We start from the raw sequence: 12,547 nt of genomic DNA on the forward strand, positions 1-12,547 counted from the left end.
AGTCCGGGCGAGGTGGCTCACGCCTGTAATCCCAGCACTTTGGGAGGCCGAGGAGGGCGGATCACGAGGTCAGGAGTTCAAGACCAGCCTGGCCAACATGATGAAACCCCATCTCCACTAAAAATACAAAAATTAGCCGGTCACAGTGGCGGGCGCCTGTAATCCCAGCTACTCGGGAGTTTGAGGCAGGAGAATTGCCTGAACCACGAGGCAGAGGTTGCAGTGAGCATAGATCACGCCACTGCACTCCAGCCTAGGTGACAGAGCAAGACTCCGTCTCAAAGAAAAGGCAGAATGTTGAGTTATTGAAGCTGGGTGTGTGAAAAAAAAGAAGAAACTTTTTTTTTGAGACAGGGTCTTGCCCTGTTTCCCAGGCTGGAGTGCAGTAGTGCAATCATAGCTCACTGTAGCCTCTACCTCCTGTACTCAAGTGATCCTCCTGCCTCAGCCTCCTGAGTAGCTAGGACTACAGGCATGCCACCACAACTGGCTAATTATTATTATTATTATTATTAGAGATGGAGTCTCACCTTGTTGTCCAGGCTGGAGAGCAGTGGTGCAATCTCAGCTCACCACAACCTCCACCTCCCAGGTTCAATTGATCAATTGATTCTGCTGCAGCCTCCTGAGTAGCTGGGACTATAAGTGCGTGCCACCATGCCCAGCTAATTTTTGTATTTTTAGTAGAGACGGGGTTTCACTCTGTTGGCCAGAACTCCTGAGAACTCCTGACCTCATGGTCCACCCACCTTGGCCTCCCAAAGTGCTAGGATTACAGGCGTGAGCCACCAGGCCCTGCCACATCTGGCTAATTTTTATTTTAATTTTGTAGAGATGGGAATCTCACTATGTTGCCCAGGCTGGTCTTGAACTTCTGGCTTCACTTCAAGTGATCCTCTTGAGTTGACCTCCCTAAATATGGAATTACAGATGTGAGCCACTGTGCCTGGCCAAAAAGAAGCTTTTTATCTGAGGAAGACTAGTGCCTTTAAATTATCAGGCCAAAGAGGCATTGAAATTAAACACATGGAATGAAACTCCTCCTTGAACTAAATCATTATCTCTTGAAGCCACTTCATTTCTGTAAACCAATGCATTCCTGATGAACAACTTTTGCAATTGTCCCTTTCTTCTGGTTCATCCCTTTTTCTTTAAAAACTTGAGCCTCTCCTTTGTTCCCTGAAGCACTCGCCAAGACAACCTGGAAATGTGTCCTGGGCTGCACTTCTCAACCTTGGCCTAAATAAACTCTCTATATTAATTTTGCCTAAGCTTCTTCCTTTTAGGTCAACAGGTGATGGGTACATGAGGTTCATTATACTGTATTTGCTTTGTATATGCTTGAAATTTTTCATAATAGAATGCTTTTAAAAATTGGAGCAGATGTGAAAAAGAAATTGGGGACAAAGGATGGCCAATTTTCCTGATACACATTTTTGTGGTTCTTTTATTTGAAAAATAACCAAAAGAAGGTATAAATTTGGCTGGGCGTAGTGGTGCATGCCTGTAATCCCAGCTACTTGAGAGACTGAAACACAAGAATCACTTGAACCCAGGAGGCAGAGGTTGCAGTGAGCTGAGAGTGAGACTCGGTCTCAAAAATAAAAAGAAGGTATAAATTTAACACTTTTAAAAGGAGATATTTTAAAAAGCTGACCTCATAGGAAACAGATAATTCTGGGGATGTAAGATAATTTTTCTTGTATTCTAAATAGTGACCACAGCAAAATCTAAGCTACTTTATCCATAAGATAAGTTGATTATATATATGTAATCAACATATAGATGTGTATGTATAGATCTATATACACACTCATATATATACACATATATATATTAGGCACAATCAGTGACGTGAAGAAAATTATTGGAAATTAAAAATACAATTGCTAAAATTAAAAAATCAATATAAGGACTGAACAGAGAGGTCAATGGAATCTCCCAAAGCATAAAGCAGAAAGACAAAAGGAAATGAAAATATTTTTAGAAGTCCAAACACATATAGGGCCAATCCAGGAAGGATGCTGTTCAACTAATAGTTCCTGGATTGACACTTTATGTGTTTTCAGAAGAAAGACAAGAAAATTCAGGGGAGAATATAATGAGAGAAATAATAGAAGAAAATTGCCTAGAGGTAAGAACAGGGGTCTTCAGCCTAAAAATGTATGCTGGTGCCAGGCATAAGAAATAAAAATAGATCCATACTTAACCATAACCTTCTGATTTTATAGTACAGAAAATACTAATAGGAGATACTGAAAGCTTCCAGAGAACAAACAACAGTCCAACTACAATAGAACAAACGTCTGAACAGCACCAGTCTTCCCATTACACTCAGGGCCAGAGGACAGCGAAGTGCCACCTTTAGAGGAGTAAGTCTCAGAATACCATACCCAGCCAAGCTGCCACGCATATTCAGACATGTCAGAACTCAGGAAACTCATGTCTCATAAAGTTTTCCTGAAAAAAAAAAAAAAATCAATTAGGAGTGGGCCAGTAAAAAGACAAAGGAATCCATGAATGAGAAAAACTTGGGATCCAAGAAAAACTAGTCCTAACCCAGGAGTGCAATGTCGGGCAGGCCTAGAATGACAGCTGTCTGGCAGGCCAAGTGAGCAACTGGTTTCCAACAGAGAAGAATGCCTGCAAGCAGAAAGTGGAGTCCATGCCACGGAGTGTGGGATTAAGAACCTGGATAAATTTAGTCCTGTGATGAAGGCATGTGCTTCTTTTGTTAAGAAGCAAAATGAAAAGCAATGGAAAACAACAGAAAATTATGTTCCAAATATAAAGCACACTAATTGAGTGTTTGAAGATGTAATCATTCAACCCTGATGTTTGGTGCATCCTCTTTCTAGTGGCATAGATTAGTGATAGAGATTTACCTTTTCTAACTGATGCACTTTGTTCTGCAGTGAATCCTATTTACATAATCAAAACAATATAATTGAAGTTTATTGACTTAGGATCAGCAGAATGACCAGTCATAGAGCAAAATGTCCATGTTGTAAACTCTGACAATATAAAAGTAGTGGTGGAGCTGACAGAAGGCAGGAGGTCTATGGAGAAGAGAGAGTTGAAGGAAGATGTGGAAATGTTCATTTCTTTTTCATACATAATAGGGAGTTTAGAGATCCTATTTAAAGATAGTGGGCCAGGTGCGGTGGCTCACACCTGTAATTCCAACATTTTGGGAGGCCAAGGCGGGTGGATCACTTGAGGCCAGGAGTTCGAGACCAGCCTGGCCAACATGACAAAATCCTGTCTCTACTAAAAATGCAAAAATTAGCCCTGTGTGGTGGTGCACATCTGTGATCCCACCTACTCAGAAGGCTGAGGCAGGAGAATCACTTGAACCTGGGAGGCAGAGGCTGCAGTGAGCTGAGATGGCACCACCGTGCTCCAGCCAGGGCGACAGAGTGAGACTCTGTCTCAAATAATTAAGATGGTGGAGCTGGAAGTAGAAGTTTTAAAATTGTAAATATCACCAACAGAATAACAAATAATACTATCATTAACAAAATATAAATGGAGGATAAAGTGGAGCAACACACAAGTAGCTCATTTATCATATCAGAGACTTAATAGTGTTTGGAATTGACTAATAGAGAAATAGGTATATAAGCATGTTGCTTAGAGCTAAAGAGAGAGCAGATGAAATAAAACTGGAAAGGACTGAAAGCTCTTGGATATTTTTCTGGTGGGATAGAGGCAGGATATGAGTACTTTTCATTCTTAGTTCTTTTGTACTTTGATTTTTTTTACTTGTGTATATGTTGTATTACTTTGACAGTTTAAGTGGCTGGGGAAAATGCACTTAAGCTGGCTCCTCCTATTATAAACTCTGAGCCCCACAATTCCTAACTGCATACTTTTTTTCCTCCTTAAAGATTTAAGTTCATGCCTGTAATCACTGCACTTTGAGAGGCCGAGGCGGGAGGATCACCTGAGGTCAGGAGTTCAAGACCAGCCTGGCTAACATAGTGAAACTCCATCTCTATTAGAAACACAAAAATTAGGCCGGGCGCAGTGGCTCGCACCTGTAATCCCAGCACTTTGGGAGGCCGAGGCAGGTGAATCACCTGAGGTCAGGAGCTCAAGACCAGCCTGGCCAACATGGTGAAACCCTGTCTCTACTAAAAGTACAAAAATCAGCTGGGTGTGGCGGCAGGCACCTGTTATCCCAGCTACTCAGGAGGCTGAGGCAGGAGAATCACTTGAACCCGGGAGGTGGAGGTTGCAGTGAATGGAGATCATGCCACTGTACTCCAGCCTGGGCAACAGAACAAAACTCGGTTAAAAAAAAAAAAATTAGCCAGGCATGGTGGTGGGCGCCTATAATCTCAGCTACTTGGGAGGCTGAGGTAGGAGAATTGCTTGAACCCGGGAGGCAGAGGTTGAGGTGAGTACCATCGCACTCCAGCAAAAAAAAAAAAAAAAAAAAAAAGTTATTTAGTAACAGGATAAGAACTAACATTTAAATAAACTGAGTTACTAGCTACTAGGTGAAACCAAATGAAATTTTGACCTATGAAGATAGCAATTTCATATCATTCTACTTCATTTATGCTCTTCTCATTAAAAAGTATAAATGGTACCAGGCACGGTGGCTCATGTCTGTAATCCTAGTACTTTGAGAGGCTGAGGCAGGAGGATTGCTTGAGCTCAGGAGTTCAAGACCAGCCTAGGCAACATAGTGAGACCTCGTCACTGAAAAGAAAAGTATAAATGAAGCCAAAACCACAGTAGCTATGGACTCTTATATACTATACACTTAGTATTTTATATTGATTTTTCCACCTAAATAAAAATATAATTTTTAAACCCCACAGAGCTGTGTCAAAAACACAAAATTATTTTTAATTATAGAAGGGATTAAGATATCAATCTCCAATGAGTTTTGATTTACTTTTGGTTAATATTTCAGTCACAGGACAATCTGCAAATTTAACTCAAATTTGAAATATTATTATTTATTATTATCAAGCAGCTTCCTGAGCCAGAGTAGGCTTGCACAGACTCCCTCAAATGTGATTTTTTTTTTTTTTTTTTTTGAGGTAGAGTCTCGCTCTGTCGCCAGGCTGGAGTGCAGTGGTGTGATCTCTGCTCACTGCAACCTCTGCCTCCTGGGTTCAAGCGATTCTCCTGCCTCAGCCTCCTAAGTAGCTTGGACTACAGGCGCACAACCACCACGCCCAGTTTTGGTTTTGGCTTCATTTATACTTTTTTTTTTCAGTGATGAGGTCTCACTATGTTGCCCAGGCTGGTCTCGAACTCCTAATTTTTGTATTTTTAGTAGAGATGGGGTTTCACCATGTTGGCTAGGATGGTCTCCATCTCTTGACCTTGTGATCCACCTACCTCGGCCTCCTAAAGTGCTAGGATTATAGGCATGAGCCACCGCACCTGGCCTCAAATGCGAAATTTAAAATGAAGGTAGCTATTAAATTATCAGGCCCCTTGGGCCTGTAATATTCTGAAATAATACATACTACAGTTTTTCTATTTACTTCTTTTGTGAAGAGCACTGACTCAAGATGGGCCAGAAAGAATTTCCTTCTGGAAGGGCAAAGCACACCAAAGAATGATGTCTTATGCTTCATCATTGTTTGTTTTTGGTTTTGTTTTTCCTTAAGTTGCCTCTTGAGATTTATCAATGTTTTACAGCACCTTGAAGGTATTTGAGTCTCAAAAGTTAGCCCTAGGGCCGGGCGCAGTGGCTCACACCTGTAATCCTAGCACTTTGGGAGGCTGAGGGGGGTGGATCACCTGAGGTTGGGAGTCCAAGACCAGCCTGGCCAACATGGTGAAACCCTGTCTCTACTGAAAATACAAAATTAGCCGAGTGTGGTGGCATGCACCTGTTATCCCAGCTACTCAGGAGCCTGATGCAGGAGAATCACTTGAATCTGGGAGGCAGAGGTTGCAGTGAGCTGAGATCGTGCCACTGCACTCCAGCCTGGGTGACAGAGTGAGACTCTGTCTCAAAAAAAGAAAAAAAATATTAGCCCTAGGCCTTTTTTTTTTTTTTTTTTTTTTGGATAAAACTCAAATGCTTCTGCCAAATTTGAGGCATTTGATTCCCTATTAAAGAATCCTTCAGAAGTCTTATCATCCTAAACTCAACAATTTATTTCTGATTGTCATCATCGAAGAACAATTTATTTCTGATTGTCAGCATGAAGAAAAGCTACCAAGGATGTGTAGCTTTTTGTTCACATTATGATTCTTAACATGGCAGTAGGTTAAGCATGTCTTACCCACTCCTAGATCTTCAGGGAAGGGTTCCTCCAGATGAGTTGGTTTAAGCCCCTCTGTTCATGGATGAGGAAACTGAGGCCCAGAGGGGCTGAGAAACTGAGTCTACACAGAAACTCAATGAGATGCATAAAATGAGACCAGAGTGCTCAGCTCCTAGTGAGGCTTTCTTTCTGTTATTCTGGGCCGTTTTTTTTTCTTTTTCTATTTTTAACCTCACTGTCATGCAATATGCCCATGTAATGTGCTATTTCTTTAACTCAGAAACTCACTATCAAATTTGATCAAAATTTTCAAACTCTCCATACATTAAATATCAGTATTTTTAAAAAATTACCTGGGCTCCGTGGCTCATGCCTGTAATCCCAGCACTCTGGGAGGCCAAGGTGGGCTGATCACCTGAAGTCAGGAGTTTCAGACCAAACCGGCCAACATGGCAAAATTCCATTTCTACTAAAAATACAAAAATTAGCTGGGCGTGGTCGTGGGCCCCTGTAATCCCAGCTACTGGGGAGGCTGAGGCAGGAGAATCACTTGAACCTGGGAGGCAGACGTTGCAGTGAGCCAAGATTGCTCCACTGCACTCCAGCCTAGATGACAGAGTGAAACTCCATCTGAAAAAAAAAAAAAGTCTAAAATATACTTTTGTAAACCTGAAAAATCATGTGTTTTTGTTTTTTTTTTTTTGAGACAGGGTCTCATGATATTGCCCAGACTGGAGTGCAGTGGCATGATCACAGCAGACTGCAACCTCAACTTCCCAGGCTCCAGTGATCCTCCCACCTCAGCCTCCCAAGTAGATGGGACTACAGGTGTGCACCACCAGACCTGGCTAATTTTTTTGTAATTTTTTTTTTGTAGAGTTGGGGGTCTTGCCTTGTTGCCCAGGCTGGTCGTGAACTCCTGAGCTCAAGTGATCCAACTGCCTTGGCCTCCCAAAGTGCCCATCCAATCATGATTCTTTAGATAGTCTATGATTTTAAAAGCCCCTCATTGGTCCAGAATAATGAAGGTAAAGAAAATACTTTCCATATCCTGGAGTCTAGGGCATCCTTCTATGAATAAGGAAATGTAGCCTAAAAGAAAAGTACCTAAAAGACCTATCTTTTTGCATTCCATCTTTATGTGAACAAAGATGTCTCACACATAGTGATCAGAACTCATTCCTTCTATTCCAACAAGTCATGGGCTTCTGGTGTGTCTGCTAGATAATGCTTAGGGGAAAGTTGGAGCAATTCAAAATTTGAATTCAATTTCCTAGTTGCCAGGATTGTGTTATATGATTTTATCAAGAAATAACTAATGGAGCAGTGTGAAGAGGCGAGAATGACCCCCAGACCAATCAAAGCCTGTGCCCCGCTGCATCCCGCGCCCCGCGCCTACGTCCCGCCAGCGCTGCCACCATGCCCAAGAGAAAGGCTGAAGGGGATGCTAAAGGAGATAAAGCCAAGGTGAAGGATGAACCACAGAGAAGATCCGTGAGGTTGTCTGCTAAACCTGCTCCTCCAAAGCCAGAGCCCAAGCCTGAAAAGGCCCCTGCAAAGAAGGGAGAGAAGGTACCCAAAGGGAAAAAGGGAAAAGCTGATGCTGGCAAGGAGGGGAATAACCCTGAAGAAAATGGAGATGCCAAAACAGACCAGGCACAGAAAGCTGACAGTGCTGGAGATGCCAAGTGAAGTGTCTGCATTTTTGATAACTGTGTACTTCTGGTGACTGTACAGTTTGAAATACTATTTTTTCATCAAGTTTTATAAAAATGCAGAATTTTGTTTTACTTTTTTTTTTTTAAATCTTTGTTGTTAGCACACAGAACACTTCATTGTTTTAGGGGGTGGGGCATATGTCCCTAACAGAGTGTCTCTGAAGCTGGATTGATGTGGGGAAAACACCTTTCCCTCCTAGTTTTGAGAGACTTCCTCTTGGCTCCCAGGAGGAGGGATTCCCTGACTTTGACACAGATGGCCCCTTGGCACAAAAGCCTTGTGGCATGGAAAAACAAATTCGTTTTTGTGTCCTCTTCTCCCTTTCCACCTTTCAGCGTAGGCTTAACTCCCTTAAACCCAGACATCTGTTGGGACCTGACCCCCAATTATTGGTTACCAGTGTGTGAGGCAATCTGGACTTTCCGGTGATGTCACTGAGATGGCACCCCTCAAGAGCGCAGTGGTTCCGTTTCTAGATTGTGGATCTTCAGATAAATTCTGCCATTTGCATTTCACTTCCTGAAAGTCAGGATTGACTCGTGAAAAGTTGTTAAACAACATGCTAAATGTGAAATGTCAACCCTCATTCTATACGCTTCCCATTGAGAGCATTGGATAAAGACTTCATTGGGTTTTATAGTGGCTTCCTGAGTTTTGGTAATCCATTAAAGAAGGGAGTTTGAAAGTTGTTGTAGGCCGGGCGCGGTGGCTCACACCTGTAATCCCAGCACTTTGGAAGGCCGAGGTGGGCGGATCACGAGGTCAGGAGATCGAGACCATCCTGGCTAATATGGTGAAACCCCGTCTCTACTAAAAATACAAAAAATTAGCCAAGCGTGGTGGCGGGCACCTGTAATCCCAGCTACTCGGGAGGCTGAGGCAGGGGAATCACTTGAACCTGGGAGGCGGAGGGTTGCAGTGAGCCGAGATCGCGCCACTGCACCACTGTACTCCAGCCTGGGCGACAGAGCAAGACTCCGTCTCAAAAAAAAAGAAAAAAAAAAACCAAGAAAGTTATATACTGGTAACGATTGTCTGCCCATGTCCTGCCTGAAATACCATGATTGTTTATGGAAAGTATCTTTAATAAAGCTGGATACAGTTTGGCTTGGGGAAAAAAAGAGAAATAACTGACTTAACATTATTTAAATAATTCCTTTTCCTTTCAGTTTGACGTTTTGTTTTTAGCGGAAAATAATTGTGTCAGAGAAGTGACTATGTTCTTTTAAACAGGAACTACCTTTCACAATCTTATTAAGAAGAACATGAGGGAAAATTTAAATGTCTAGGCAATATCACAACAGTATTTCCTAAGAGACTTGATAATGTCTCCAGGGGCATGGGAATTCAAGTTCCTTGATTCTAGTTATTATGTTGCAACTGACTCACTCTAAGACCGTAGCTTAATTACTTTTACACAAATCACGATCTCTAATGCATTGTATACAAGTACATAACCTTACTGGGAATATTATGAGGAAAATTATCTTTTGGTTAAATGTTAGTTTGGGAGTTAAGAAATATCCATGAATACACATTATGTTTCAACTACCTGCAAATCACATAAACTTGTATTAGCCAATGATTTTTCCATAGCAGAAAACAGAAAGCAAAATTAAATTGACTTATACAATAAGGGAATCAGCCAGGCATGGTGGCTCATGCCTGTAATCCCAGGACTTTGGGAGGCTGAGGCAGGCAGATCATTTGAGGTCAGGAGTTCGAGACCAGCCTGGTCAGCATGGTGAAACTCTGTCTCTACTAAAAATACACACACACACAAAATTAGCCGGGCATGGTGGCAGGTGCCTGTAATCCCAGCTGCTTGGGAGGCTGAGGCAGGAGAATTGCTGGAGCTGGGGAGGCAGAGGTTGCAGTGAGCCAAGATCACACCAACTGCACTCCAGCCTGGGTGACAGAGTGAGACTCCATCTCAAAAAAAAAAGAAAAAAAAAGGAAATTTACAGGGATGAATATTGCTGAAAACTCTGGAGGTTACTGGCTTCAGGAAAGTTTTGATCCAACGCCCCAATGATATAAACAAATCCTGAACTCCTGCTTTCCATTTATTGGTTTTATCACCTCAGGGTTAATTTCCAGAAGCTTCAGAGCTTACATGCTTTCAGATTCAAATCCAGTAGAAAAGAGAGACTTAGCCTTATCAATAGCTTAAAAAAATTTTTTTGAGGCGGAGTCTCGTTGTGTCACCCAAGATGGAGTGCAGTGGTGTGATCATGGCTTACTGCAGCCTCAACCTCCTGGGCTCAAGGGATCCTCCCACTTCAGTCTCTTGAGTCCAGGTGCATACCCTCACACCTGGTTAATTTTTAATTTTTATTTTATTTTGAAGAGATGGGGTCTTGCTATGTTGCCTAGGCTTGTCTCGAACTCCTGGCCTCAAGTGATCATCTTGCATCAGCATCCCAAAGTGCTAGGATTATAGGTGTGAGCACTGCCCTGACTTGGGTACTGTGTTCATCCTAAACTAATCATTAAAGACCAGACAGATGGAATGTGTTGATTGAGTCAAGCCCAACAAGATCTAATCTTGACCTTGGGGGTGGAGTCAGTGCCCCTTAAATACATCATGCAGAAATCTGGAATAGTGTTAAGAAGAGGGAAGGCAAGATAAATCCTACAACCTTCTATTTATAATATTTATTTATTACTTTTTTTAATTTTTTGAGACGGAGTCTCACTCTGTTACCCAGGCTGGAGTGCAATGGCACGATCTCGGCTCACTGCAACCTCTGACTCCCTGGTTCAAGTGATTCTCCTGCCTCAGCTTCCTGAGTAGCTGAGATTACAGGCACCTGCCGTCACGCCCAGCTAATTTTTTGTATTTTTAGTACAGACGGGGTTTCACCATGTTGGCCAGGCTGGTCTTGAACTCCTGGTCTTGATCCACCCACCTCGGCCTCCCAAAGTGCTGGGATTATAGGCGTGAGCCACTGCGCCTGGCCACAACCTTCTATTTAAATGCCTTAAATAACTAACATTTCAACCTAGAGTCATTCATGCATTTGTTAACTCATTCAACAAACATTTTTTCAGAATTAACTATATGCAAGGTCTCAACTCCGTTTCCAGGCTCCTCTTTAAGAGCACGCACCAATAACTTGTCCTCAGACTGAAAACAGAATTATGAGAGAGATTAGGAAAACAAGTTTCCCAAAAACTTCCATCTTTTTAGGCTGGTTCCTCACATTTTCAGGTATCTAGGAAAGGAAGAGAAACAGCCGTCCACCTTCCCACACACGCTACCCAAGCACATCTCCCTGATATATTTCTATCATTCACAATTTAGGGAGTTAGAGACTCCTCCGGACCTATTCACAGCCCCACTTTAAGCCTCTTGGGCTACATATTCACTAAGATCCTTTCTGGATACAAGATATACAATGATATTGTGATTTGACATTGACATTTAAAAACAGACTCTTGTTTTGTTTTGAATGTCCAAGGAAAGATAAGTACATTCTACGTCTTGAAAGAGATCATCCTTTACCTAGGTTAAGAAGAGGCGTAATTAGAGCATTTAGTGGTTGGACTTAGGTTTCCACGTGCCACCTAAGTCCTATGTAGAGCTAGATCAGACAACTCAATCTCTCTAGCTTGTGGGTTATACAAAATGAGAAAGAACAGGAAATGCTCGTATATATTTTCGATGTTGCCACTGGCTGAGCAGGAAGCTGCAAGAGAGATAACAGATGATTAAGTCCTCTCCCCAGGCTCCTTTTGGGAAAGCAGCCTCTGGGAAAACACGTGTAGAAAATGAGAGACAAGTACAACTGAAATGCTTCAACCACGCTTTGTCCGTGTCTGCCGTGTTTGCAAAGCATTCTGAAATAACCAAATGAAGTTGCTCCACATCCAGAAAGGTCCTGGTGATTGTACAGTGGCCTGGTGTTAAGCACAGCTTTTTTTTTTTTTTTTTTTTTTCCTAAATCTGTAGACCCTGAGAATAAATCCATTTGTATTTCCTTTTCTTGGGGAAAGAAATGTTCTGGTGCTCAACAGGATGTCCTCTTCGTGTAGGCTTTGGTGCTTGTTCCAGTGTCCCGGGTTGAGGGCAGGCACACCTAAAGTAAAGGTAGAAAGTGAGACAAGAACTGAAAAAGGGAGGCCAAGTTGGAAAACTCAAGGAAGGCAATAGCAGGCCTGGGGACTCAATTTGGAAAATGATAGGAAGTAAAATGTCCTTTGATTCTCACCAGGATTCAACTCGAAACCACAGTAAACATTTTAACAGGAGTCTTATGCATAGTGCTGAGGGAGGAAATGGCAGTCCAGTACAAAGGTGGGATGTTATTTCTATGACAAATGAAAGTTGGCCACCAAGAAACTCAAATCCTGGCTTTAGCCTGCATCTTGGCCTCGTGTTGTGTTCTGTGGGACATTCCCCAAGAGTATGGCTTCTGAGCTGACACAGCCACTTGCTGCCTGTGGCCTTTGGGGATGGACTCTCTCCAACAGGCTGGTACTAGCAGAGATTAACTTCCTTTTGTGGTTCCCAGATTCACATGTAGAACTGATCCTCAAACTGTTACTTTGGAAGTTAGAACAAAGTGTTGACTTGCCAAGTC

General features: G+C 42.4%; 1 protein-coding gene across 1 annotated transcript; it reads left to right on the forward strand.

The window, feature by feature from the left end:
* The first annotated feature begins 7,658 nt into the window (after window positions 1-7,658).
* Window positions 7,659-7,982, forward strand: LOC116461762 (non-histone chromosomal protein HMG-17-like). The gene has a single exon (XM_032754069.2). It carries the CDS (start codon window positions 7,662-7,664, stop codon window positions 7,932-7,934), a length of 273 nt encoding a protein of 90 aa, XP_032609960.1. The 5' UTR covers window positions 7,659-7,661; the 3' UTR covers window positions 7,935-7,982.
* The last annotated feature ends 4,565 nt before the right edge of the window (window positions 7,983-12,547 follow it).

Source organism: Hylobates moloch, unplaced genomic scaffold (assembly GCF_009828535.3).
Source record: "Hylobates moloch isolate HMO894 unplaced genomic scaffold, HMol_V3 SCAFFOLD_22, whole genome shotgun sequence".
Taxonomy (NCBI): Eukaryota; Metazoa; Chordata; class Mammalia; order Primates; family Hylobatidae; genus Hylobates; species Hylobates moloch.

Coding starts and splice junctions, on each gene's coding strand:
- LOC116461762 (XM_032754069.2), top strand. CDS start 7,662: ATGCCCAAGAGAAAGGCTGAAGGGGATGCTAAAGGAGATAAAGCCAAG.